Source organism: Phalacrocorax aristotelis, chromosome Z (genome assembly GCF_949628215.1).
Source record: "Phalacrocorax aristotelis chromosome Z, bGulAri2.1, whole genome shotgun sequence".
NCBI lineage: Eukaryota > Metazoa > Chordata > Aves > Suliformes > Phalacrocoracidae > Phalacrocorax > Phalacrocorax aristotelis.
This window is the reverse complement of record NC_134311.1, coordinates 38877290-38901388: the sequence shown is the minus strand read 5'-3', so window position 1 is coordinate 38901388 and position 24099 is coordinate 38877290. Positions and strand designations below refer to the sequence as shown.

The window sequence follows — 24099 nt, the reverse complement described above, 5'->3', positions numbered from 1 at the left end:
GGCTTGCACAGGGCTAAGAGAGCAGCAGAGAACTGGGGATGGGGCACATGAGAGAAGGAAGAGGAAGAGAAGCTTAGGAAATGGGGATTTTGACAGGAGGAGCTCTGTGCTTTGTGGAGCACAGTTGCCTAAATCAGAACAGCAATGGAGACTTCAATCAGAAGGACAATAAACATGAAGGAGGAAGCCATGAGTACATGGCCGGCAATAGAACGTTTCCAGCCTCTGAGCTCCCGTCCCACACCAGCGCCAGTTACGCTATTGTCATGACAAAGGCACTGCTCGCACAGAAAAAGAAGAGATCAGCCATTTCTCTCTTTACCCATATCACATCATGTTCTTTAAAGATACGTTGCTTTAGCTCATTTCTGAGGCTCCAGAATAACTTTTGGGGAAATCAATGGGGCGCGGGGGAGGGGGGGGGGGATGCTGAGCATGGGGAAGAAGGAGGGAAGAAGGGAAGAGGACTTCCCATCCGAGGCGGAGAAAATTGTGAGGACAGAATAATAGACTCAAAGGTAATAGAGTTAGTAATATCTTTGGTGGGCTGTCCAAATAAAATATAACTCAGCTATACTGGCTTAACAGTAGTTTTATTCCAGAAAAGCAGTAGAAATAAGAACAGATAGGCAGCTATGAAGCAAAGCTGACTCAATCTATTTTTCACCAGCGGTTGACATTTATTCCATTTTTATGACAGTTTACTACAGTGCAGACATCTCCTTATATCACCTTTGTTGTTACAGATCCCTCTGGGCATATCAGGGCCTCAGAATGAAATGGCACAGACCATCAGCTAGGCAAAACCACTAACAGGGGTGGTCATAATGAGGAGACCGTGAAATGCTGTGCTACTGAGTTTGGCATTCCAGTGGTTATATACCCGCTGAGTGAGGATTACAGCTGCTGGCTTAGATCCCAAGAACAAGATTTAAGCAAACTCTGTGTTCAGATGCTTCTTGTATTTGGCTTTGCAGAAGTCCTTTTTTCCCATACCTGAAGTGTAGCTCATTATGTCCACCCAGCTCTATCTGTGGGAAGAGGAATCTGAAGACCTGATCTCAGAAAATTACTGGACAGTTTAGGTGACATTTTAAGCTTTTATTGCCAGGTTCATTGTGCTAGAAGTTAATTTAAAAATACCTGCAGCCCTCTTGAAACTTCTCTTTAGAAAAATATTCCTGTGCATAATATTGAAAATTAAAAAATACCTTAAAGTGGTTTGAAAAACAGATTTTTCAGAAGACATTACATTTAGTAGATCTTTTTACTACAGATTCTAAATAGGATATATAGGACTGCAATTGAGAGGCTTTCCATGTTCTTTGGTCTACAGCACTTTCCAGTAACAGATGCCCCCTATTCAATCAATATAGTTAATTATTCTTCAATCAAAGAAATTTAACCTATTTCACCTCAATTTCTAGTCCATTTAAACCAATTATGTTCTCTTCATCTTTTATGACTAGCAATTAGTAGGTGGCATTTGTTCATCAGGACATTGATGAAGATTCTAGGGGCCATTTCACTTCTCTGAAATATCTGCCACTTTGTGAGCTCAGCACACATATCTGCATTGAAATTAAAAGCAAACTAACATGGGAAAAGTCAGTATGAAATAAACAGAGAGGGTGACTTTTCATGCTTGTGTTTCATTTTTAATTTTTGCAACCATTTTTTGTGTACTCCTCCACTACATGATTGTGAAGTAGAAATCAATGCCTTACTGTTCATCCTTTCAGTGCAGAAGCACTGAGCCGTGGCTGGTTATAGCAGGAAAACTTTCATGATAGAATTTACGCCACAGCTTTGAATTCACACCACGTCATCAAGCATCACTACACAGGGACAGATAGTGCCAAGTTTTCTAGGAGGGAGCTACAAGACATGCAGAGGGCAAGCTGTGAACCTTTCTAACAGTGTAAGACTGAATTCCTGCAGAGTTCATGTGCCTGAGATGAACAGCAATAACCTGCCTTAAAAGAAAGCAACTGCAAGCAAGACAGCTTCAAAACGTCAGAGCAGCTCCTACAAATCTGTGAGGATAAGGCTCATGAAGGACTTGCCTTTGTAGAGGGGCAGAATGAAAGGCATAAGACTATGGAATCAAAGTCTCGTAGCATGGCATTTAACAGCCACGATAGTAGAAAGGTCTGTCAGAGGCTTTCTTACACATTCAACACAGGTGGAAGAAAACCCACAACAAATCCATACAAACAGAACAGACAATTACTTCCTTTGGGATTAAAACAAAAACAACAGAACAAAACAACAAAACAAAACAAAAAGTTGATAAATGTACCTTGATTTCCAGATGAAATTTCTTGCACTCCAGTTCTTGTGATCTCCAGTTTGGCCAACATGGCTGTTGTTAAGTTCTAACGGCTACCCTACAGACACCATTAGCACTATTTAATGCAGCCTGATTTCTTCAAATGCACCTTTGGCATGACATTTCAGTGAGTTGTAATTTTAGAGAAATTTTGTGTGTCATTATTATGACATATGCTGAAATTTCCACCTAAAGTACACATACTATTTTCGTCAACTGTACTAGGTACTTAAAATGCAAACTATGTTGAGAAGGATGTGCTGTATTCTTATGCTAAAGAAAATGCAACCTCTTTTGAAAGCAGTGTTACAACGTACGCTGATCTAACGGAATGAATAATAGGTCTACCTGTACTATATAATCCTGGCCCTTTACATTTCAAATCACCAGAGAGTCCATTCAGATTTTGGCACTTTCTATACAGTACAGGCATGTCTGCATCTAAACGTTTTATGTGTTTAAGAAGTAGCCCTGGTGTCTCTGCCTCAGCTCCCCAAAATGATGTTCAGTTGCCCCTTCACAACTGGTATGTTTCTTACCAGATGCTTTTGCACTGAGCTCCAAACCAACTTAATGTTAAGCAAGCTCCATCCCAAAGCTGCACAACTTTGCCTGCGTAACACTGTAGACAGATCTGCCCCTACCAAAAGGTTGCAGCCGTATGTCTACAGCCAGGGCCTGACTTTAAAACCAGGCATCTCCCTTTGTATTCTGTGTGCCGTAATTTTATTTCGGGGCAAATTCAAGACTGTGACTAACTCTTACATGGTAACTGGCCAAACCATTAGGCCCTTGGTTAGTGCATCTGAAGCCATAATAACATCCTATTTTAAAGCACTTCCTTAGTGTCTCTCCGGCTAATGAATAAAAAATGTATGTTAAAAAAATTGTAAGACTGTTAAGAAATCTGTACTATATCATGTACTGACTAATTCTCAACAAAAACTATTATTTATGAAACATCTTTCACGATACGGACTGTCATAACTGCAGAAAGTTTTTCTCCAGTGTATTTTTATTAGGGATTCCTGCCATCATATCAACATACAAAACAATCAGGATGTTGACATATAGAAATGTGAAATTCACTGTACAAAGATAAGGCTCAAGTTACAGGTATATTTTCCCCTTAGTCTCCATGAAATAAAACAATTTTTAATTCTTCCCAGAGTTGTGTTTATAAATGTTAGACAAACCACAAAATAGATTTCAAGTACGTTAACATTTTACAATATAATCCAAGCACAGACAGAAATACACAATACTGTACCTATAGATGCTCCATAATCCAAGTCTGTCATCCTCACTAATAAAATAGTAGACTGCTACGCTGTCTGAATATCCCCAACTATATCCTTCCGTGTGTACTACGTGGTCCTGGCCTTTAAGTTATAGGACTTTCATGACTCTCAGTTAAGTTACTTAGAAACACCAGAGAATATCAAGGAAGGAAGGGAGAATTTTAAAAGGCCAGGCCTGAATGTACGCACACGGTTAGTAAAGGCAGGCACCTGTGCACACGCACACTTGCATTTATCCCTATGCAAAACCTCACTGCACTGCACATTTTCTGAGATGATGTTGTCATGCAACTCAGCTATTTTCTGACAGAGTTAAATCAAGCATAACAATACTCCTACTTCTGGAGTGCTGTAATTTACAAGGACAAGACTATGTTTTCGAGCATAGATCTATCTCTTTTTTTTTTTTTTTTTTTTAATAATTATCAGACTTATATAGGAGTCTGTGTGGAACCATGACTCCATAGTCCAGCAGGATGCCAGCTCTCACAGCCTTCACCACTCCAAACACCTTTTCCAACACCTTTCTTTAGAAACAATACAAGTGAGTAATCTCCCATTAAGGCCAAATGTCTACTTTCGTTCACTCTCCCCTTCTGTTAGGCTGAATGGTTATGACCTCATGGGAAAGGATCATTTAGTTGCAAGTAGCACAAGAAGAAATACACATCAAGTAACTAATCAGTAATGATTCTTCTGGGGAACAGATCAGCAAGGACAAACAAAGACAAGAGAAAAAAGGCCGTTGATTAAATTAGCCTTTGTTGGTTGGGAAATGAATAGCAATCCAAAAGTTTTCAACTGAGAAAAGGAACTCCTAAACCCTGTAACATTTGTCCTTTAAAAACTGGAGAAGATTAGAAGGGAAGGAGAAATCCTCTAAGGAAATTGCCATTTTCAAACTAGACATTTGCAAAGGCTTACATGAGAAAACCAAGCAGAACTGATTCGCTGATATCGAAACTAAAGGAATTTATTCAGTAGGAATTAGAGATGTGGTTACAATGCGTTAAATGCACATCTAATAAAACAGCCTCAAATACGTCTCCGATTCATAAATCTCTAAGCAGGAAAAGACTCTGAGGCCAAAATTAGAGTTCCCTAGTTTAAATATGAAATACATCTGCACTAAGATTGGGGCAGGGGAAAGAACAGAAACTTTCTCCTCTTAAATACAACCTCTGTGGTAACATTTGAGGGCCTTCAAATGTTCTCAGCATTGACAAGATTTTACTTAAGTATATGCTCTAAGCTACATTGGAATATCTTTAGATATACAAATCGATGTTACATGAAACAGCATTAGATCATGTAACTGGGCTTGTAATAACAGGGAAAGAGGGTAAGTATGCTGCTATATGTAAAAGGAAGCATATTAGTATGCACAGAAAATACGTTGTCTTAGAGATTAGTAATAATGGGCATCAAGGATGAAGATGCGCCTCTTGAAGTGTTTAAGCCTTTAACTGTGAGTCAGTAGAATACTTTCATGTCAACTGTGCAGCCTAATGCTTTGCGTTTAAAAAGGAATAAATTCTGCTCTATAATTTGTAAAGTAGGTCACTCACCTACTGATTTAGCTAGGGTTTTGGCTTTTTTTTTTTTTTTTTTTTTTTTTTTTTTTTTTTTTTTTTGCTACTTACTATTATCTTCTTCCATCTTATGTACAATAATCTACATTTAGACTGAAGACTCACTCTCTTCCAAAACATACTTGGACGATCTTGTAGAGACTTTCTACGGCACTGATAAAGTGTAAGACAACCTGACAGGTAAGAGGAAGCATCATTACTTTCAGTTCTGCTCACTTCCCCAAGCTTTACAACTGTGCCTTTCAGAAATTCTTCTGTGTACTTGGTGTCCTTTCACCTCCCTCACGCAGCCCCTACTGAACTTGAGTGAACTTTCTATATATTTCCCAAACCACAGTCCCTCTGTATAGAGCTATATTAAACTCATTCATTCTCCAGCCAGTAGTTTAAAAACAAATCATGGCTAAAACCCTAAAAACACCCTACATGCCCTTGTGCATTATTCTTACCAATTTGTACATTTAAATAACATCAGAAGTTGTCTTTTGCTAAAAATTTACCAAAATATTTTAAACACATAAAAATGTAAAAAACCAAACAAACAGAAAAACAAACCAAAACCAAAAACCCAGCATAAACATTGCTTGTATAGGCATTGGTTAGAAGAGATTGCTGCACTAAGGAGTATATTCAAAAAAGTTTTTCTTTCAGTTTCATTGGGTTTAGTGTCATGGATTGAAAGGTTAAGGACAATTAAACTTATTGTGACCCCATCTTATAGAATGTAATAGATGAGCAGGAAGTCTGAAATGCAATTTACATAAAGCTTCTTTTTGGTTACTGAAAGGTGACTGTATAAGCCTGTAAATAAAGGGGCAATTTAAGTATGTAAAGGGAACTTGAGAACCTGAAGTGTCTGTAATGAACTGGATATGAAGACAGATGCTGACTGATGGCCCCATGAGCATTATGGAAAGCTGGCACTAACTGAAATTTTGAATATAGCCCTTAGTTGTATCATATTTATTTAAAATTTAAAAGCTGCCCAGCATGTCACGAATGAAGTTTATTTTGCAAGCCACCCACTGTCTAAGGGGGCAGTAATATTCAATATGAAACTGCTGAAATTCCGGTGTCTGACGGATTTCATGGAGAAAAGAGATTTGAAGGTCCGACTCCAAGAGAACAAGGAGAAGAGGGAACACAAACAACAACAGTCCAAGGCCTACAAGAAGAAGTCTGGAGAAACTCTTCACAAAGGCATTCACCTCCATGTTACCCATTAGAAAGTCATAGCTCCACCTAAGCGCCCTCCGAGCTTCTTTCAGTTCTTCTTCCTCTGCAATCAAAAATGCATTTTCATCTGCTTCCAGTTCCTCAAATGAATCTGTGTCATCTTTCTCATTCTCTACTCTTGGACAGGGATCAAAGAGCATATCAATCTCATCATCAACAGGGGTGGGCAGCAAGCTGGCACTAGGATTGTACACCAGTTCTGAGATGGTTAAAGGTTCCTCTTTCATCTTCTCTTCCTGTTCAATGGCAAGATCAACATTCTCCCCGATGTCCTTAACTGGGGAGCTTGAAGTCACAGGTACTGAAATCTCATCTTCCTTTGGCAGCTGAATACCTGAAAAAAGGAAATTAAAATAGTGATCCTACATTTCTGCTTTCCTGGTGGGAAAAGTCAGCCTTCCAATAGTATCTAGCAGAGGTTGGAAAGAAGATTCTGCAATCATTTTGCATAATGAACCAAACCATGCACAATTAATAAAAACTGGAAAAGCTTTTTGAAAAGCTCCAGAGGAGGGCAACATCTTTTACAACACTGCAGTACACCAGATCTGTTTAACTCTCTCTGGTGCAGCTACTGCTAACAATGGTGTAATACAAAACAAAACAGAACAGCTCATTTTCTACTGGCAATCAGATTTCTGATATGAACGAGTACCTAGTACATATGTGAATTGGTGCTATTTGGTGTGTAACAACAGAACCACCACCCACCTTTATTTGTTTGAGATGAATGAGGAGAAAGTGATAAGATAATGGCTGAGGTTGAGAATTCTTAATAGTGTTTGACATTAAAAAGAGACAATAGGTTACCACGATAAATTCGTATTAACAGTAGAGAGGATAAAAGGAGAGGAAGGTTGACACACAGTATGAGAATTAGATATCATTGAAGCAGAATGAAAATGCCTCACCTCTTTAAAAAGCTCCCTCACCTAGTGTCTCCTTTTCCTCCATTCACCTTTCTATTCCTCATACTCAGAGTCTCTTCCTCTCCTTTAAATTTCTCTCTCCCCCTTGCAGAGGAGTATTTCGTAGCCTTACTGTTATGCATGTTTCTTATGACCCCACTCTTTGTGCCAGCTCTCTCCTCTCAAAACTTACTACCCTTTTTCCAGGCTAACACTAACAGCAATAAGGCTGCAAAAAAGTCTAGCAGTTTTGCGGCTATATCAACACTGCAGTGACTGCTGTTAGCTGCCAGTTGCAGGAGTGGAGGGGAGGAGAGTCGGGCACAGAGCTCGGACAAAGTGATGGGAAGTTTTGAATTTGTCCCACACCCAACACTGTCCTGGTTTCAGCTGGGGTAGAGTTAATTTTCTCCCTAGTAGCTGACATAGTGCTGCGCTTTGGATTTAGGATGAGAATAATGTTGGCAACAGAAAAATGTTTTAATTGTTGCTAAGTAGTGCTTACACCAGTCAAGGACTGAGGACTTTTCAGCTTCTCATGCCCTACCAGCAAGAAGCCGGGAGGGGGCACAGCCGGGACAGCTGACCCAAACTGGCCAGAGGGCTATTCCATACCATATGACATCATGCCCAGCATATAAAGCTGGGGGTAGTTGGCAGGGGAGCAGTGACCGCTGCTCAGGAAGGGGCTGGACACCGGTTGGCAGGTGATGAGCAACTGCATTGAGCATCACCTATTCTGTATATTCTTTATTATTGTTGTTGTTGTTATTATTATTATTTTCCCTTCCTTTTCTGTCCTATTAAACTGTTTTTATCTCAACCCATGAATTTTACTTTTTACCTTTTTCCCAGTTCTTTCCCCCATCCCACTGAGGGAGGGCAGTGAGCAAATGGCTGTGTGGTGTTTAGCTGCCTGCCAGGTTAAGCCACAACAAACACTCATTACCATCATCAGATGCCATCTATGTGCAAAAGGAACAGACCAAACACAGTATCATGTGCAACACTAATATATAATAACGCTTAATACTTCTTGTTTCGTGACGTTAAACATCTCTCCATCCTTTACTAATGACTAATCCAAATGCAACATATAGATAAGGATATAGCAGGTAAAACCAATACAAGATTACATGACTTGTCCAACAAGTAACTCAGGAAATTAATGTCAAAGTACTTTCTATAATTCAGATGAGCCTAATTCTTTGATTTGAGTGAAAGATCTCTGTAAAGGATAGCAAACTGACAACATTAAAGATTCATTCCAGTTTTACTCCAGTAAAGATTAAGGTTCAGAGACTTTAAAACAATGTCATATGAAACAAAATGCATTATTTCAGAAAAACAACTAATCAGAAAAGCAGTACATTTCCAGTGCTAATTACACCAGACATATAATGGTTTTCAGTGTGAAGTAAAAGGGTCTCAGCAAGCTCTGTTAAAGTTTTCTATTAAAAGACAGCAAACATAAAAAACCCCAAACTACACAAAAGGCCCCTTATGGTAATTTTGAGATGAGGGAAATAAAGCATGACTTGAACCATGCTATGAGGAAAAGATGCATCACTGCTTTGTAGACATATGACACAGGACAAAATTGAAAAGCAAAAATCCTGATCATAAAGACATCTGCAATATAGGACGATACACAGCTTAGATGTATTTTGCATCACAATTCTAAGCCACAATTTTACACAGTAACTCAGCTCTAATTGACTAAAATTCTGCAAAGAATCTCACTTTGAGATCAGAAGCCTTTACACATTTTTTCTTGAAAAGGTCAGATTTTTTTTTTACATTAGTCCTAAGAACTGCAGATACCATTCACTGCACTGAAATTACTAACTTTGCTTCTGAAACCTAGTTTCCCTCTATTTAACTAGATAGCAAAAGAATATTCTTACACTATTGGCTACTGATCATTAAAATAGCAGTAGGCATTACACTTCAGCGAAGTTGGTGATATAATTTACCTTACCCCGGACTTTCTAACTGTTAAAAATTTTGCATTTCTTGAATTACAAGGTCTTACAATCTCTATTTTCAATTTCTCTTTCTTTCCCCTTTTATACCTACCATGACTACCATGTCAGGACAGGACATATCCACAAAAATTTCAGTTTCGTAACTGATACCAGATTTGCACGCTACCAGGTCACTCAGCAGTAGACCTGCCCTGAGCCAGGCACAGGCACATGATCTCATTTCTGTCAGAGCCTGAAATACTCAGTATTTGCAGAAAAATCTGCCAATACAAAGTTAACATGTCAAAACTTTGTAAATGAAATTAAACAAGCAGATTAATACTTTGTGATACAAGGTTGCTGTACTGGGAATCTTAAATCTTGTTAAAACACTTCCTCATGGAAATAATCCGCCATAGTACTCTGCTGTATGTCAGAGTGCCTGGCAGTTACCACAAAATCCTCCACGCAACCTCTGCAGCTCTGTTAGCTGCATTAATACCAGTTGGGATGAAATGCCAATAAATGCAACATAAAATATATAACATATTACAAATATTTCTAAAAGGTGTAAGAAATGACAGAAAACCCGCCCTTTAAACCTACACAGATTAAATCACTCCTTGAACAAGCCAGCTCTCTCCTTACCTGACAAGACAACTTTCTGGATGCCCTTCTTAGTGCATTCTTTTATGTGTCGTGTTATATTAATTACATAAAACCTCTTCATTACAATACACCGTCCTCAGGAAGCATTCCCCCTTCAGTAGAGTACTCTAGCTATTAAAGTTCATTTCCCCTATTAAGTCTTCAAAATGGCCGAGAGAGATCTCTCTCCCTGTAATTTGTTACCTTTTCCTGCTCTCTGTGAGATAAGCTGGCCATGGCTCCATGTGAGGTTTCACATTCTAGCTAAATCAACCAAAAAGACCCTTTCTGCTTCCTCTTGTTTCATCCCTGAGCAAGCCAGCTTCTAAAGCCAATCTAGGAAAATAACTGTTTTTCTTCTTGGGTTAGTTCTCTGGTGGTTTTTCTTTCTGAACTGGCTTGTCAGATGTTCTCATAGGTGAAGCACATTACTGGGGATGGAATCACAGAATCACAGAATCCCAGGTTGGAAGGGACCTCAGGGATCATCTAGTCCAACCTTTCTAGGAAGAGCACAGTCTAGACAAGATGGCCCAACAGCCTGTCCAGCCGAATCTTGAAAGTGTCCAACATGGCCGAGTCAACCACTTCCCAGGGGAGATTATTCCAATAGTGACTGTCCTCAGTGTGAAAAATTTCACTCTTGTGTCCAATCGGAATCTCCCCAAGAGCAACTTGTGTCCATTCCCCCTTGTCCTCTCCATGGGACCCCATGTGAAAAGGCAGTCTCCATCTTCTTTGTAGCTGCCCCTTAAGTACTGGTACATGGTGATGAGATCCCTTCTAAGCCTCCTTTTCTCAAGGCTGAACAAACCCAGTTCTCCCAGCCTACCCTCATGGCAGGCTGCCCAGGCCTGTGATCATCTTGGTGGCCCTTCTCTGGACCCCTTCCAGCCTGTCCACATCCTTTTTGTACAGCGGGGACCAGAACTGTACACAGCACTCCAGGTGTGGCCTGACAAGCGCTGAGTAGAGTGGGATGATGACTTCTTTATCTCTGCTGGTGATGCCCTTTTTGATGCAACCCAGCATCCTGCTGGCCTTCGCAGCCACAGCAGCACACTGCCCGCTCACATTGAGCTTCTTGCCCACCGGCACCCCCAGGTCCCTTTTCCACAGAGCTGCTCTCCAGCCAGGTGGATCCCAGTCTGTGCTGCACTCCCAGATTATGTTTTCCTGGTGCAAGACCTTACACTTGCCCTTGCTGAACTTCATAAGGTTCTTGTTGGCCCACTCTTCCAGCCTATCCAGATCTGGAGAGAGAGCAGCAGTGCTCCTTTCACCAGCACCCAGCCAGCAGATCTGTATAGCTGAAATAAAACCTTTCCCTCAATAAAGAAAATGTAGATGTCTCCTCATTCGCTTGATCTGACTGCCTAGCTAGTAATTCCTTGCCTCAACTACTCTGTCCTCTCTTATCACAGCCGTTTTAGAAATTCATCACATTTCAGCATGAAACATAGTATCATAGAATCATTAAGGTTGGAAAAGACCTCTAAGATCATCAAGTCCAACCATCAACCCAGCACAACCATGCCTCATAAACCATGTCCTGAAGTGCCACGTCTACACCTTTTCTGAACACCTCCAGGGATGGTGACTCCACCACCTCTCTGGGCAGCCTTTTCCAATGCCTGACCACTCCTTCAGGAAAGAAATTTTTCCTAATATCCAATCTAAACCTCCCCAGGCACAACTTGAGGCCATTTCCTCTCATCCTATCACTAGTTCCTTGGGATAAGAGACCAGCACCCACCTCACTACAACCTCCTGTCAGGTAGTTGCAGAGAGCGATAAGGTCTCTTCTCAGCCTCCTCTTCTTCAGGCTAAACAACCCCAGCTCCCTCAGCCGCTCCTCATAAGACCTGCTCTCCAGACCCTTCACCAGGTTTGTTGAGGTCCTGGAGCATGTCCAGAGAAGGGCAATGTCCTTCTTGTAGCAAGGGGCCCAAAACTGAACACAATATTCAAGCTGCGGCCTCACCAGTGCCGAGTACAGGGACACGATCACTGCCCTGCTCCTGCTGGCCACACTGCTCCTGATACAAGCCAGGATGCTGTTGGCCTTCTTGGCCACCTGGGCTCAACTTACTATCTACACCAGTCTTTACATTAGCAAATACACTTGTATCCTCCTCTTGATGACTGTGGCAAACTCATTGAAAGTAGACGTAAGAGTATATGAACACTAAGAGGTGAGAACAGATTTGGGGAGATCTTTCTCCTAAGCATACTGTAACAGCAGATAATGCTGGATCACTTTCTTTTAATAGGAGTAAAAGGTAAGTTGAGCCACTTACTTTGGCACCTCAATATGGATTAAAGGACCTAATTTTAACCTCCCAAATTTGAGAATCCTGGCCATAGGCTTCTCTATACCTACTCAGATGCAAGGTCAGTAATGTACCTTCATCATGTTTCTCATCATAGAGGACAGCTGCAGCTACTTACTGCAAAGAAAGGTCACCCCAATATATGATTCTTGAGCCTTCTCTCCCTCCCCAGAGCAAATTCCAGAGTGCGCAGCATACACAGTGAACATAAACAAGAAATATCACATTAACTTTTGTTAAAACTGCATTTTTCTCAAATAACTGGCAAACAACTGTCCTTGTAATTAACCTGTAGACAGAAGGCAGCAAAGAAACCTTTTCAGATCAGTGTTTTCTGAAGAGGTGGTATTAAAATTGGAATGGGTCACAGTTCTGAAGCGTACATCAACTTTACAGTCCACTATTTAGTTTGACCAGATAACTTAGAGGCAACACAATCAGAGGAAGGCACATATGAAACTAAAACAATTACTACTGCAAATCCATCTTACCCAAACTCTTTTCGTAACACAGTAGTAAAAAATTTACATTCTATTCCTTAGTATCAAAACAAAAAAGAAGTTCAAAAAATAAAAAGGAATTTTTAACAGTTGTACATGTTGTTGAAACATATTACATCAAAGTAACTGCATTTTACATCAGCCAAATACAACTGTAAATAAATAATATTTTAACACAAAAATTTAAAAATTTGGAATGAACATAACTACTGCTGTTGCAAGCTTATTTGATATTTAAAAAATTAAATATATAAAGCTGTTTTTTTCATTCCTTCATATTCCCTATAACATCAGTTTTCTCAAGTCAAGGACTGAGGAAACAATTAGCTATTAACCATGGTCAGTGTAACCCCACAGCAAAGTTCCAGTCATGTTGCAATATACAGAAAAGTATGTTGGGCCACTCAAATTCTGATGGTGTCAAAAGACACAAATCTAGTGTCATCATGGCACATATCACTTACAATGCTTGTGCAGGCATAAGAATATCACATCACAGCACCAAAATTCAAGATTATTGTACAGTACAGTAAATATTCCAGTCACACATTTTTAAGAAATGAGCAGGTTTTTCAGATTATTTACCTTTTGGATAGCCTTCAAGACAGTCAGTTATCTGAAATAATAAAACCAGATTAAAAGAAAAACTAATCCTCAAAGTCTTCCAATGGAAAAAGGCAATCTAAAAGCTAAAGCAAGCCCAAAGTCAATATCCTTTGATTACTCTACAACATTGCTGCAAATCCTTTGCTCCTATTTATATAGAACAATTATTTTGCTGCTACCCTTATAAGGCTACAATTTTGTATAATTTTGGGGGGTAAATTTTGAAAAGTCTACTGTTTCTTTAGCTAAAATTTATATTGTATTTAGATTTAAAGGACTATGATTTGACTATCAAATTACATTTGAAAAGACTTCTTTCCAGTCTTCATTTTGTATTTTTATCGGCAATTTACATTCCATAGATCAGAATCTGTTAATACATATTACTGGAATATCAAGTAAATAAGCTGAATTTTATTTCTTATATATCTATAGCAAAAATTCGCTACACTTTTCTGGCAACTGGACAAATTTTAGAGAGCCAGAGATATCTCATTACGCAAGCCAAAACACAGTACTTCCACCAAATACTGGGATTGCTCCAAACCTCTAACTTGCTATAGCAGATAGGAGCAGGAGCAGCTGAATAAAACACAAGTTCACTGTGGTCACCTGGTGTGAACATGAACATGCAAGAAGTCTCACACAAATGCTGTCAGCTGCTAGTGCTTCCAAAGCGGCCAAAACCAGCAGCTGAGGATTAGCAGGATGAAGGGCAGCCCTAGATCCACCATTCTTAAGAAGCTGCAGTTGCTGGAAATACAGCACCCCAGAAAAATGTATTCTCTGCTTATTAAGAAAATCAGGTCACTTGTCTGGTGGCCAGATATACTACATATTACACACAGCTTTATTTACCAGACGTGCAAACACAAATACACATCTATAAAGGCTTTGTATAGTGGAGAAAGGAACAAATGTGAATATTTCCTTCTTTTAAACAGAGAACTGAAAAATAAGATACAGTCCAGAAAGAGCAGTGCTGGGAATTCTTCATATAGATGTGTGAATGAGGCCAGCCAGGCTGCAATTAGGACAGTTCCTTCCTATCCCTTTTACTATTTCCTCTAGAAATATTGTGCATTCCTTATTTTCAATGCAGACAAAATTTATTTGTACTATGAATAGAATGACCTTTTAGGGGAACAGAGAGGGTGACTTTCTAACATGAGAAAGTGCGTGGATATCACAAAGAAAATATAGGAAAGGGAAACAGAATCTAGAATTGCACTAAACTCAAATATTCCCTTACACAGGATCTATATCAAAGCAGGATCCACCTTATGGCCAGATGTCCAGCCCTCAGAAGTAGGAGGACAAAGATCCCTACCTTACCCACATCCCATGCCACAGAAGACACCTGTTCTAGCTTTGCAAGGGGAGTAAATCAATGACAGTTTATAGTAACTCCTTTTTAGGCAGTGACCTGGCTTTCCTGCTGGCCATTCCCATTTGCTTTAGTCTTATGGGAACTTCTAGAAGGGAGCAAAGCCCTGTCAGAGTTGCCAACTCACATCAGTTGCAAGCACTGTGACTCTGCAGAGTTACAACTGGCCTCCCAACTGCATTGTGTGTCACGGTGTTGAACTAATGCCACAGCTAGTGCAGCCACTGGAGACAGCCACTCTGCTTTTCACACCCCGCAAAGGGCAACCGAAGTGCAGAGACAGAAGCAAAACAGAGAATGCAGTGCAGCGGGCACTGTGGGGTGCCTGTCTCTAACCTCCCCTTGCCCTGGAAGGAGCCCTTTCGAGAACCAGGATTAAGTAGAGAAAAGGCTATGGGGAGTAGCAGGGAGAGAGAACTGTGTATCACGGAATGAGAAGGCAAGATACACCTGTCAGCAGCTCAGAGAAAGGGGAGGAGTTGGTGAAGGGACTGCAGCGACTCAGTGTCTAGCACCAAGCCAAAGAGAGCAAGCTGAAAAGAGCTAGGCACTGATGTAAAAGCTTAGCACCTGAGAAAAGGACAACTGGGACATTTCAGCATCGCTGCTCAGCAACAGGGTTCTCCCAAGGACTTATGCCACCTGCCATGAGTTTTGCACAAGCTAACTCCAGTCCTTAGGTTTCATATGCTGATACATAGGTTTTATATGCTGGTACACAGGTTTTATACATGTGTACACCAAAAGGAATAATATCCTATAAACAGTACTGCAAAATGAAGGTTTTTAAGAACCAGCATAGCCCCAGTGCACAAATCTGTTACTAGGCTGGTGTCATATTAAACCAAGAAAATGGCTTGTGTCTATTTAGAGCCAACATTGAACCTCTGAGGTGTAAGAACACAAAATACATGTAAATGCTAATGCTTTTCCAACTTTGCTACTCATTTTTGAATACAGGGAGTTAGCGGCATTTTCACAGACGCTACAGATTCCCAAGTGGTGAATTCAGAAAGCAAAGACAGACAGGAGCTGTTGTTACTCAGAGACAAATCACTGCAATAAGCAGGTCCTCCCATATCTGCTGCACTTACTGTCTTCTGATTTTCAGGTGCCAAAAGTGTGAGAATATTCTAGTCTTTGCCAAAGAATTCTCAGTCAATTCTTCTGTAAATACTTATTTCTGAAATGAAGACTCAATACAAGGGCACAGTTTTATATAGGTGGAAACTTAAATTTGTCAACCTATTTATGCAAAAATATCAGAAATAGTACCACAGAAAGCATGGAGAAACACACTTTGAAATTTCTTACTTCATTAAGGAAACAGAGCCATACAGATTGATAAAGGGGCCGATTTATCTTTGGCAAAGGGTTCTGATATAAAAAAAAGAAAAAAACTCCCTTCGTTTTGGTTGTTATGCAAAGCAATACTGAATTCTTTTTGTCCCTTGGGTTGCATTTCTATTTTGTGTAGTGAAAAATGGATCCAGATGAGACCCCTTTCCCTAACCACCCTCCCCACAGTATTATTATTCAGTATATTAAATTATTTGATATCTAAAAAATAAAAAATAACGTTATGATCTCACAACCCAACCCACTCAATTGCAGTAAAATGCTAAACTGTATCCACTACTGAATTCAGCTCAAGTTCAAACTCTGCTACCAACAAATTCTGCTAATCTATGAACAATTTACTTTTGTGAGAAATTATCCGTTTCAAGGTATTTCTCCCCCTCAGCCCAAGAAAACTAGAAAGGCGAAATTCCAGGCACTCATTTGTTAGCAATTAACAAATAAATCCACAATTTATATAAGATATTACAACAAATGTCATTTAAGTTTCACCTCATTCATTCCTCATTTGCAACCCTGCTTCTGTCAGTAATTCATCCTTACTCTTTACTGTACCTGATGTAACACTGTCATTGACAGTATAGTTCCTTTCCAAGAGGCCACTATTAACATAATAAACCTGGGGTGGGGAGGGAAGGAAAGGTTTGAGTAAAATAAATGTAAATTTACCAGCCCTTCTGGCTGTGATCTTGGAGCCATGCCGCAGTAATCGAACGCACACTTCCTTGTTGCAGTGGTTGACCATCCGTAAATGAATGCTTCTCTTGGTTTGGATTTTTACAAGACATTTCACCATTTTGACTATTTATTCCTCTTCTCAAAGCCTTGTAAAGACTCTACCCATACCAGCTTTGACCTTTTATTAAGTTCCCACTGAGTTCTAAGAGCCTAACACAAGTCACTCTCAATGAATCAAATGACAAGCTTCTAACATGGCCAACAAAAATATCCCAGCATGGAACAGAACGAGAGGTTATTTTTAAACATTTCCAAATGCCTCATAACGTACAACACAAACTTCCACAGCATCCATCTCAGTTAGCAGTTGCTAGCATAACAGCTGAACCACACACACAAGCATAAAAATATCCAAGGCATCAAAACAGTGAAACAAAAGGCCAGCATTTAGGGTCTGTTCTTTGTAGAACAAAATGACACTGTGGCCATTATTTTTCTGTAGAGCTTCAATTTGGCCACTGATGTCAGTTCCCCACCACTGCCTGGAAAGTATTTGTGGAAAATGTATAAATACAAAAGGAAAAATCCTACACTGTGCTTACAAACCTTAGTCACAAGGCAAACCAATGAGATGAAAACGCTTTCATTTCAAGCCCAGAATCAAAGCTGACCTGCATATGTATAAACAAGAAGAGAAGATTCCTAAGTTTAGCAAAAATATCTCTCTTTGTACATGTGCTCCAGTTCCCACTTATGGACATCTGTTGGACACATTTGTATCCACCAGAAAGAAGTGTTGGTTCAGAAGGCTTGGCACTTCCCTGTCCAGCAGAAATACACAGGCTCCTAAAAAAGGCATGACGAATATATGCTGGCTGCTGCTAACTTGCTCCAGCTGGAAGCTGGAATGCAACCACGTGCACAGCATCACACTCTCCCAGTGGGAAACAGGCTCTTACTGGCTTCACTGAAACCACAGAGAAGAGATAAACTGGAAGGAGTGCACTGGAGGGGAGGTAGTCTCCTACTTCCCAGAATACTTACCTTTCATGTTTACGACACGTCTTGCCATCTGACTCTTCGTTATCTGACGTCCTTATTCCCACTGAACCATAAAATCAGTGATGTGCATGTGAGTATGTGGGAAAGAAGGGAGTAGGATAGCCAGTCATGCAAATGTGTGTTTTACACCAAGTGATTTCTCTCATGCAAGACATCTGTGTCAGTGGAGCTTTTGGAATGCATCTTTATGGTGGCTCCTTTCCCCTGTGCGGCCCATATAGTATGAATATCCAGCAGTGCTTCTTTTTACTCCTTGCTCCTGTTGGGCAAACACTTCTCTCTTCCATTCCTTCTCTGCAAGCACTTCCATGTTGGTCTGAGGAAAGATCAAGCGCCCCTTTGCTTTCTATCTCCATTTTGTCACCACTTCAAAAGTAAGATTCTGTCTGCTTTTCTCATCTTTATTCTCATAACTGTTATAGCAACCAAAAGAGGATCATTAAATTAATCGCACTTAAAGGCTGGAATCTTCACTGTGGACACAGCTACAAAAACTGGAGAGCACCAGTTCTCACAGTAACCACCACCATGTCCAATACAGAAAACAAAGACTAATCAAGGACAAAAATACCACCTGGACAAGGCTGTGCATGATTTCCAACTGAAGCACATTCATGCCAATGAATAAACATGTATCGTTTATGTTTCATGTGACCATGCTCATGCAAAAGAGGAATGACTGTGATATTTCAAGTCACTGCCCACAAACCATGTATACAAAACTAAGGGAGACTACATTGAAATCTTGCACTGAGTCGGCAACTCTCTGTCTCTGCTACTAACTCTCAGCAAGTAAGGAACAGGCTCTGTCTCCTGAGAGAAAGACTTTGCATGATCTGACATTGGCAGCGTGTCCTGTGTAATGGTTGTAAAATGTTCTTCCACAAAGATTTTCCAGACAAGGAGCCTGCTTCCCTCCTGCAGAGCTGACTGTGACTCCGTGTGCAGAAGAGAGCCAGCAAGTCGACAGGTCCACTCTCAGTAACTAATTGGTTTTGCAGCTCTTGTCGTTCTCCTCCTTCCTAAACTGCTTCTCTAGATTTTACACAGCTGAAAGGCCAATGACTGGTGGGAACTGTGACAGAGAGACCCTTAGCATTCATGCCCCGTTACAGAGGGGACAGAAAACAGCAGATAGTTAACTGCTGTTAACTTCCCTTAAAATCAGAAAGTATGGTTTACAAATGCAAAAATAATCCCGTCCTAAAACAAGAAAACTAAAACTAATAGAACACTCTTCAAAACGAGTATCCTTCCCTAGCCTGTTCACTGAAAATAGTGAGCAGGAAACTTCTATTTAAGCATAACAATTTTAACGTATTTGTGAAAGGAAGTATATCACCTGTCTTCAGATTTTAGAGGTACCTTATTATGGTGATGGAGGAAACATTGTTTTCTTTGTAACAAAAGTAGCGATCTTATTTTGTAGACACATGGATGGTAGGCAACTGGAAATCCAAGATTTTGTAAATAAGTTGAAAAGGAAAGCTGGCAGAGCTAATTGTTGTTAGTGTTAGGTACTGTTACCTTGAAGTGAAAGGTTTGCTTGTAGAAAAGTTGTTTTCAGTCCTTGTAGGGCTCTATTAAATGGTTAGAGGACTGTAAATCCAACTTAGTTTGTTGAACACAGACATGATGATCCATGCAGTGATAGTAAGATCTCCTGAGACCAGAACACTCTTTGGGAAACTTGCACCACCCTCATGGTGAAGAATTTATTCCTTATATCTAGTCTAAATCTACCCTCTTTTAGTTTAAAGCCATTACCCTTTGTCCTATCACTACATGCCCTTTTAAAAAGTCCCTCTCCAGCTTTCTGGTAGGCCCCATTCAGATACCAGAGGGCTGCTGTAAGGACTCCTCGGAGCCTTCTCTGTTCTTCAGGCTGAACAATCCCAACTCTCTCAGCCTGTCCTCAAAGGAGAGGTGCTCCAGCCCTCTGACCATCTTTGTGGCCCTCCTCTGGACTCGCTCCAACAGGTCCACGTCCTATGTTGGGGGCCCCAGAGCTGAACGTGGTACTCCAGGTACCTCTACTCACAAGAGCAGAGCAGAGGCCAAGAATTGCCTCCCTTGACCTGCTGGCCACACTTCTTTTGATGCAGCCCAGGATATGGTTGGCCTCCTGGGCTTCAACTGCACGTTGCCAGGTCATGTTGAGCTTGTCATCAACCAACACCCCTAAGTCCTTCTCCACCTGACTGCTCTCAATCCATTCTCTGCTCAGCCTGTATTTGTGCTTGGAATTGCCCCAACCCATGTGTAGGACCATGTTCAACCGCACATGGAGCAAGGACCATGGGGAGGACCTAACAGGACCATTCAGAAGGACCTGATTTGGCCATCTGTGACAAAGATGAATTTTGCAATCCCACTTCTGGATACACTTAAAACTTTTGCAGCTAGGTGCCTTTTGAAGAATGTCTTTTAGGTTCAAAAGGTAGAAATGATCTCTCCAAGCCTATCTAACACTCCTACATATAAAATCTGATTCCATGAGATAACCTTCTATGCACAACAGTGATTTTATGGTTGCATATTTACACTACCATGCCTCTTTCCTACTCTGGAGACAGAAAGGATATTAGTGCAAAACAAGAGTCAGTAACAAGGAATGTAAAAGCCTGAAGACTCTTAAGCAGTAGCAACAAAGCACTGAGAGATGACCTGCAAAACCTAAGGCATGAAGACTTGAGCTTAGTTTTTAAATTTGATAAAATATGCATGGCTGGTAGCCAATCCCTTAGGTAAGTCACATAAGTGTAATTCGAAACAGGAATAAAAGCATATTTAAGTAAGAATACCAATGCAAATCTGGGTGCTTAAATTAGTAATTGGACAACTGTATATGGCCTCTGAGGGTAGACTGAAGAACTGCCTCTTGAAGAATGAGACACCAATAGACAAAGTCAGCGTATTTTTGCCTGCCATTACAATAAAAAGTAAAATGTCATTACTTATTTTCAAATCCTCTTGCATAAGTGTCAACTGCTAAAGTAACTGTTACAGGGATATCATTGGAATCCAGTATCTATCTTTCCACTAACAGTGGTCATTTATGACCATGTTTCGTCAGCATACCCTTTCTTAAATGTCTGCAAAACCACTGGACAATTTGGGCTTTTTTGCAGTACAGCTTCACTCCAGCATGACAGCCAGAGTAGATTTATAAGATGGAATTTCTTACAGGAGAATAGCTGGGCTTTAGTTGTTTTTCAATATTTGGTTGCATTGTGTTTATTTTCCATCTGAAAGGATTATGCTAAGGACAACACGGCAGTCTGAAGCTGCTCAAAATCCTCTGCAGACTCTGCTATCACCATAGCTTTGTCCCCTAGCAACTATCAAGTAATTGGCACGAAATCTTCCCTCTCACCTGGCAGTTTCTGTTAGTTCACTTTCATACCTCCCAGGCTCAGCGATCTCAGAGTTCATCTCTCCAGAAGTTTCAGGAAGCAGAGGTATTTACTCAAGACACTAAGGTGACCACATTTTTGGCCATGTGTTTTGCTCACAATATATAGAGCCAATTAAAAATTAAGAACAAGTGCGATTTGCTCAGTTAAAAGGCAAAGCTGTGCGCTCTCCTGAGTCTGCCCAAGGTATGTACAGCTGACGGCACCATTACAGCCAGCGCTGCTAACGAATTGCTTGGGCCCATCTACACAGCAGAGTGCAGCACTGTGCGAAGGTCTCAGCCATCAGCAGCTGGAACATCTGTACGAATATGGCAGCACCTTGCAGAAATATAAGCATGGGTCCTGGAAGCTGCATTAGCCAGCCAATACAGCGTAGGGACATCTGACCTAGGCATGGCTGCACTGTGCTCTCTACAGCATCTGCAGGCCCCCTGGAAAGCACTCCAGGGTGTCCACCCTCACCTCAGGCCCGGACGTTTAGGGAGATGCCAAGGCTGTTTCACATGTATAGCATGCTAAAAGCAGTTTCCCAATGCAGTTGAGTCAGTCTCAGGGCTAGCTGCCTTCCCCCCCCCACCTCCTGCTCCTGCACTTGCACAGGACCTTGCCCAACCCTCTCTGATGAGCCACTTGAAGGCTGAGCCGCTCACTAGTGTTACAGTTTGTGGGTTGTTGTTTGTTTGTTTTAATTTTTTTTTTTTTTTTTTTAAACTCCTTCTCCCAGTTCACTCTAAGGTGATTAGTGCTGGTGCAAAGGAGAAGATGGGAATTCACAGAATTGGATCGAGTGCATGTGGAGAAGAGAGCCAGCATCAGTGTCAGAGAGCTGTGAGACCAGTTCAAGCTGCAATTTGATAATATAGCCAAGTTCACTGCAGGAAAGTACTGTAAAAGAGCTAAGTACTGTTAACTTAGCAGCTGGTGGTATTTAACTCTGCATGACATATTCTACAGGAAACCCACCAACAAATATTTCTATTAAATCATAGTAGTACCAGCAATCTGTCTGACTAAAAGTAAACATGACTTTCAAAGTTATGTAATGCATGCATTTGAAATCAGCACTCTCTGGTGAGTGTATAGCAACGGTAAGTCAGCAGTTTCCAAAAATGGATTTCATTGCTCAGAGTTGTAAGTGTGGCACAGCAGTCTTACAAGCAGCAAGCTGTTGCTACTCTGCGGTGGTGGCAGTTGCCTGGGAGGAACACAGTGCTTCATACTTTGCTGCGAGAAAGTGAATTCTCAGCCACAGGTATTTCACAGCAGAGGTAAACAAGAAATTGTTAAAATTAACTACATGTCATGCAGCGTAATAAGCTAAGTGCACAGTCAATCTAATTCACCCTGTTCTTACTACATTCAGTGTTGAAACTCCAAAGAATGAATAAAACATGTTCATATGACTTCTATAAAATGAAATTAAGACATAGTCCCATGAAAATGAACATACTTGCTCAGCTGTTTTCTGTTTCCCATTAATTGACCACAACAAAGTAACAGCAGAAGTTGTATTTCCCAACTTCCGAAACAATTAGCTCGCAACACCTCAAGTGAGAAACACTGTTTTGTTTGGCTTGCTTCCTTTTTATTAGGAAGAATGCAGTTATCCTCATTTGAATTGTCTAAGATGTTCATACCATTCTTTGTAATGACTGCATCTCAAAAAGAGAGGTGTTGAATGTGTCTTTAAAAATACCAAATAAACAAATACATGGAAATCTTTGTTCTACAAAATGCATTCAAACTGATCTTCCAATAACATCCCTTTTTGTCAATGGGATTAAATTAGCAGAGACTTTCCTAGCTGAGCTTCAAATAACATCCGTTTTTGTCAATGGGATTAAATTAGCAGAGAGTTTTTCCTGACATTAGAACATACAGAAAGAAATATAAAAGTAAAGGGAAGCAAGACAAACAACACACCTAGCAGTAAACTGCCAGTTTTTACTCCTGAGTAACTGCAGTTACTATTTAGTAAAATGGTGTTATGTTGAGTTATTTATTTCCCGTTAAGTTCCTTTCACCTGACAATCTAAAAAAAAAGATTTTTAAAACAGAAAGATTAATAGCAGTAACTTTCTTCACAATGTATCTCACGAGGCTTGTGCGCAATTTCTTGAACTAGTGGCCATTTCTCAGGAAGACGTGCAGAGGCTTAATGGCGTACTCCTAATGGAAATTATTAGATTTCTTCCATATCCCTCAGTCAGTAACACACCCTTCTCCATGCATTTTGTAATAAATATTGGTAGTGTTCGGCAGGAATTGGGTAAGCAACTCACCTTCATCTAAAGGAACCTCTTCCTCCTCACAGGGAGAAGGAAGGAGGGGTTGCAGAGGTTCCATGTTGATTATGAGTTGCTTGTTCAATGAGGGAGAGCTGCGACTCTGGGTAATGCTGGTTCTAAAAGAACAGGGAAAACAGGATCAGTTTATTCACAAGAAAACAACTGTGGTCCAATACACCTCATCTCAGAATTGTTTTACATAAATTACAATAGGCCTTGAGCTATCACAACAAGCCCTGCACACTGAACGCTGCTTTCAGCCGTGTTATGTTGCACCCTCAGCAGACATACACCTTTCAACATCTGAAGTGTAAGAGATGGGTTTATGCTCGTTTGCTTCCCTTTACACAGCCTCACTCCTTCTCATCTCATGCAGGATTTCAGCATGTTGCTGCCTTCCACACTGCACAGCAGTATTTGGCTTCAAGTAAGGGCAAGGTAGAGCGGATACAAATAATTTTCCTGATATTGTTCCATTGCCTC

At 40.5% G+C, this 24099-nt stretch overlaps 1 protein-coding gene across 1 annotated transcript in view; it reads right to left on the bottom strand.

Annotated features, from left to right (window-relative positions):
- Window positions 1-5193: 5193 nt before the first annotated feature.
- Window positions 5194-24099, bottom strand: part of FRMD3 (FERM domain containing 3) — a 153307-nt gene continuing 134401 nt past the window's right edge. The window contains exons 13-14 of the mRNA XM_075078982.1: window positions 23611-23732; window positions 5194-6795 (exon numbers count right to left, since the gene is read on the bottom strand). Of these exons, the coding sequence (XP_074935083.1) occupies window positions 6200-6795; window positions 23611-23732 (718 nt within the window). The 3' untranslated portion in view covers window positions 5194-6199. The remainder of the gene's footprint in view (window positions 6796-23610; window positions 23733-24099) is intronic.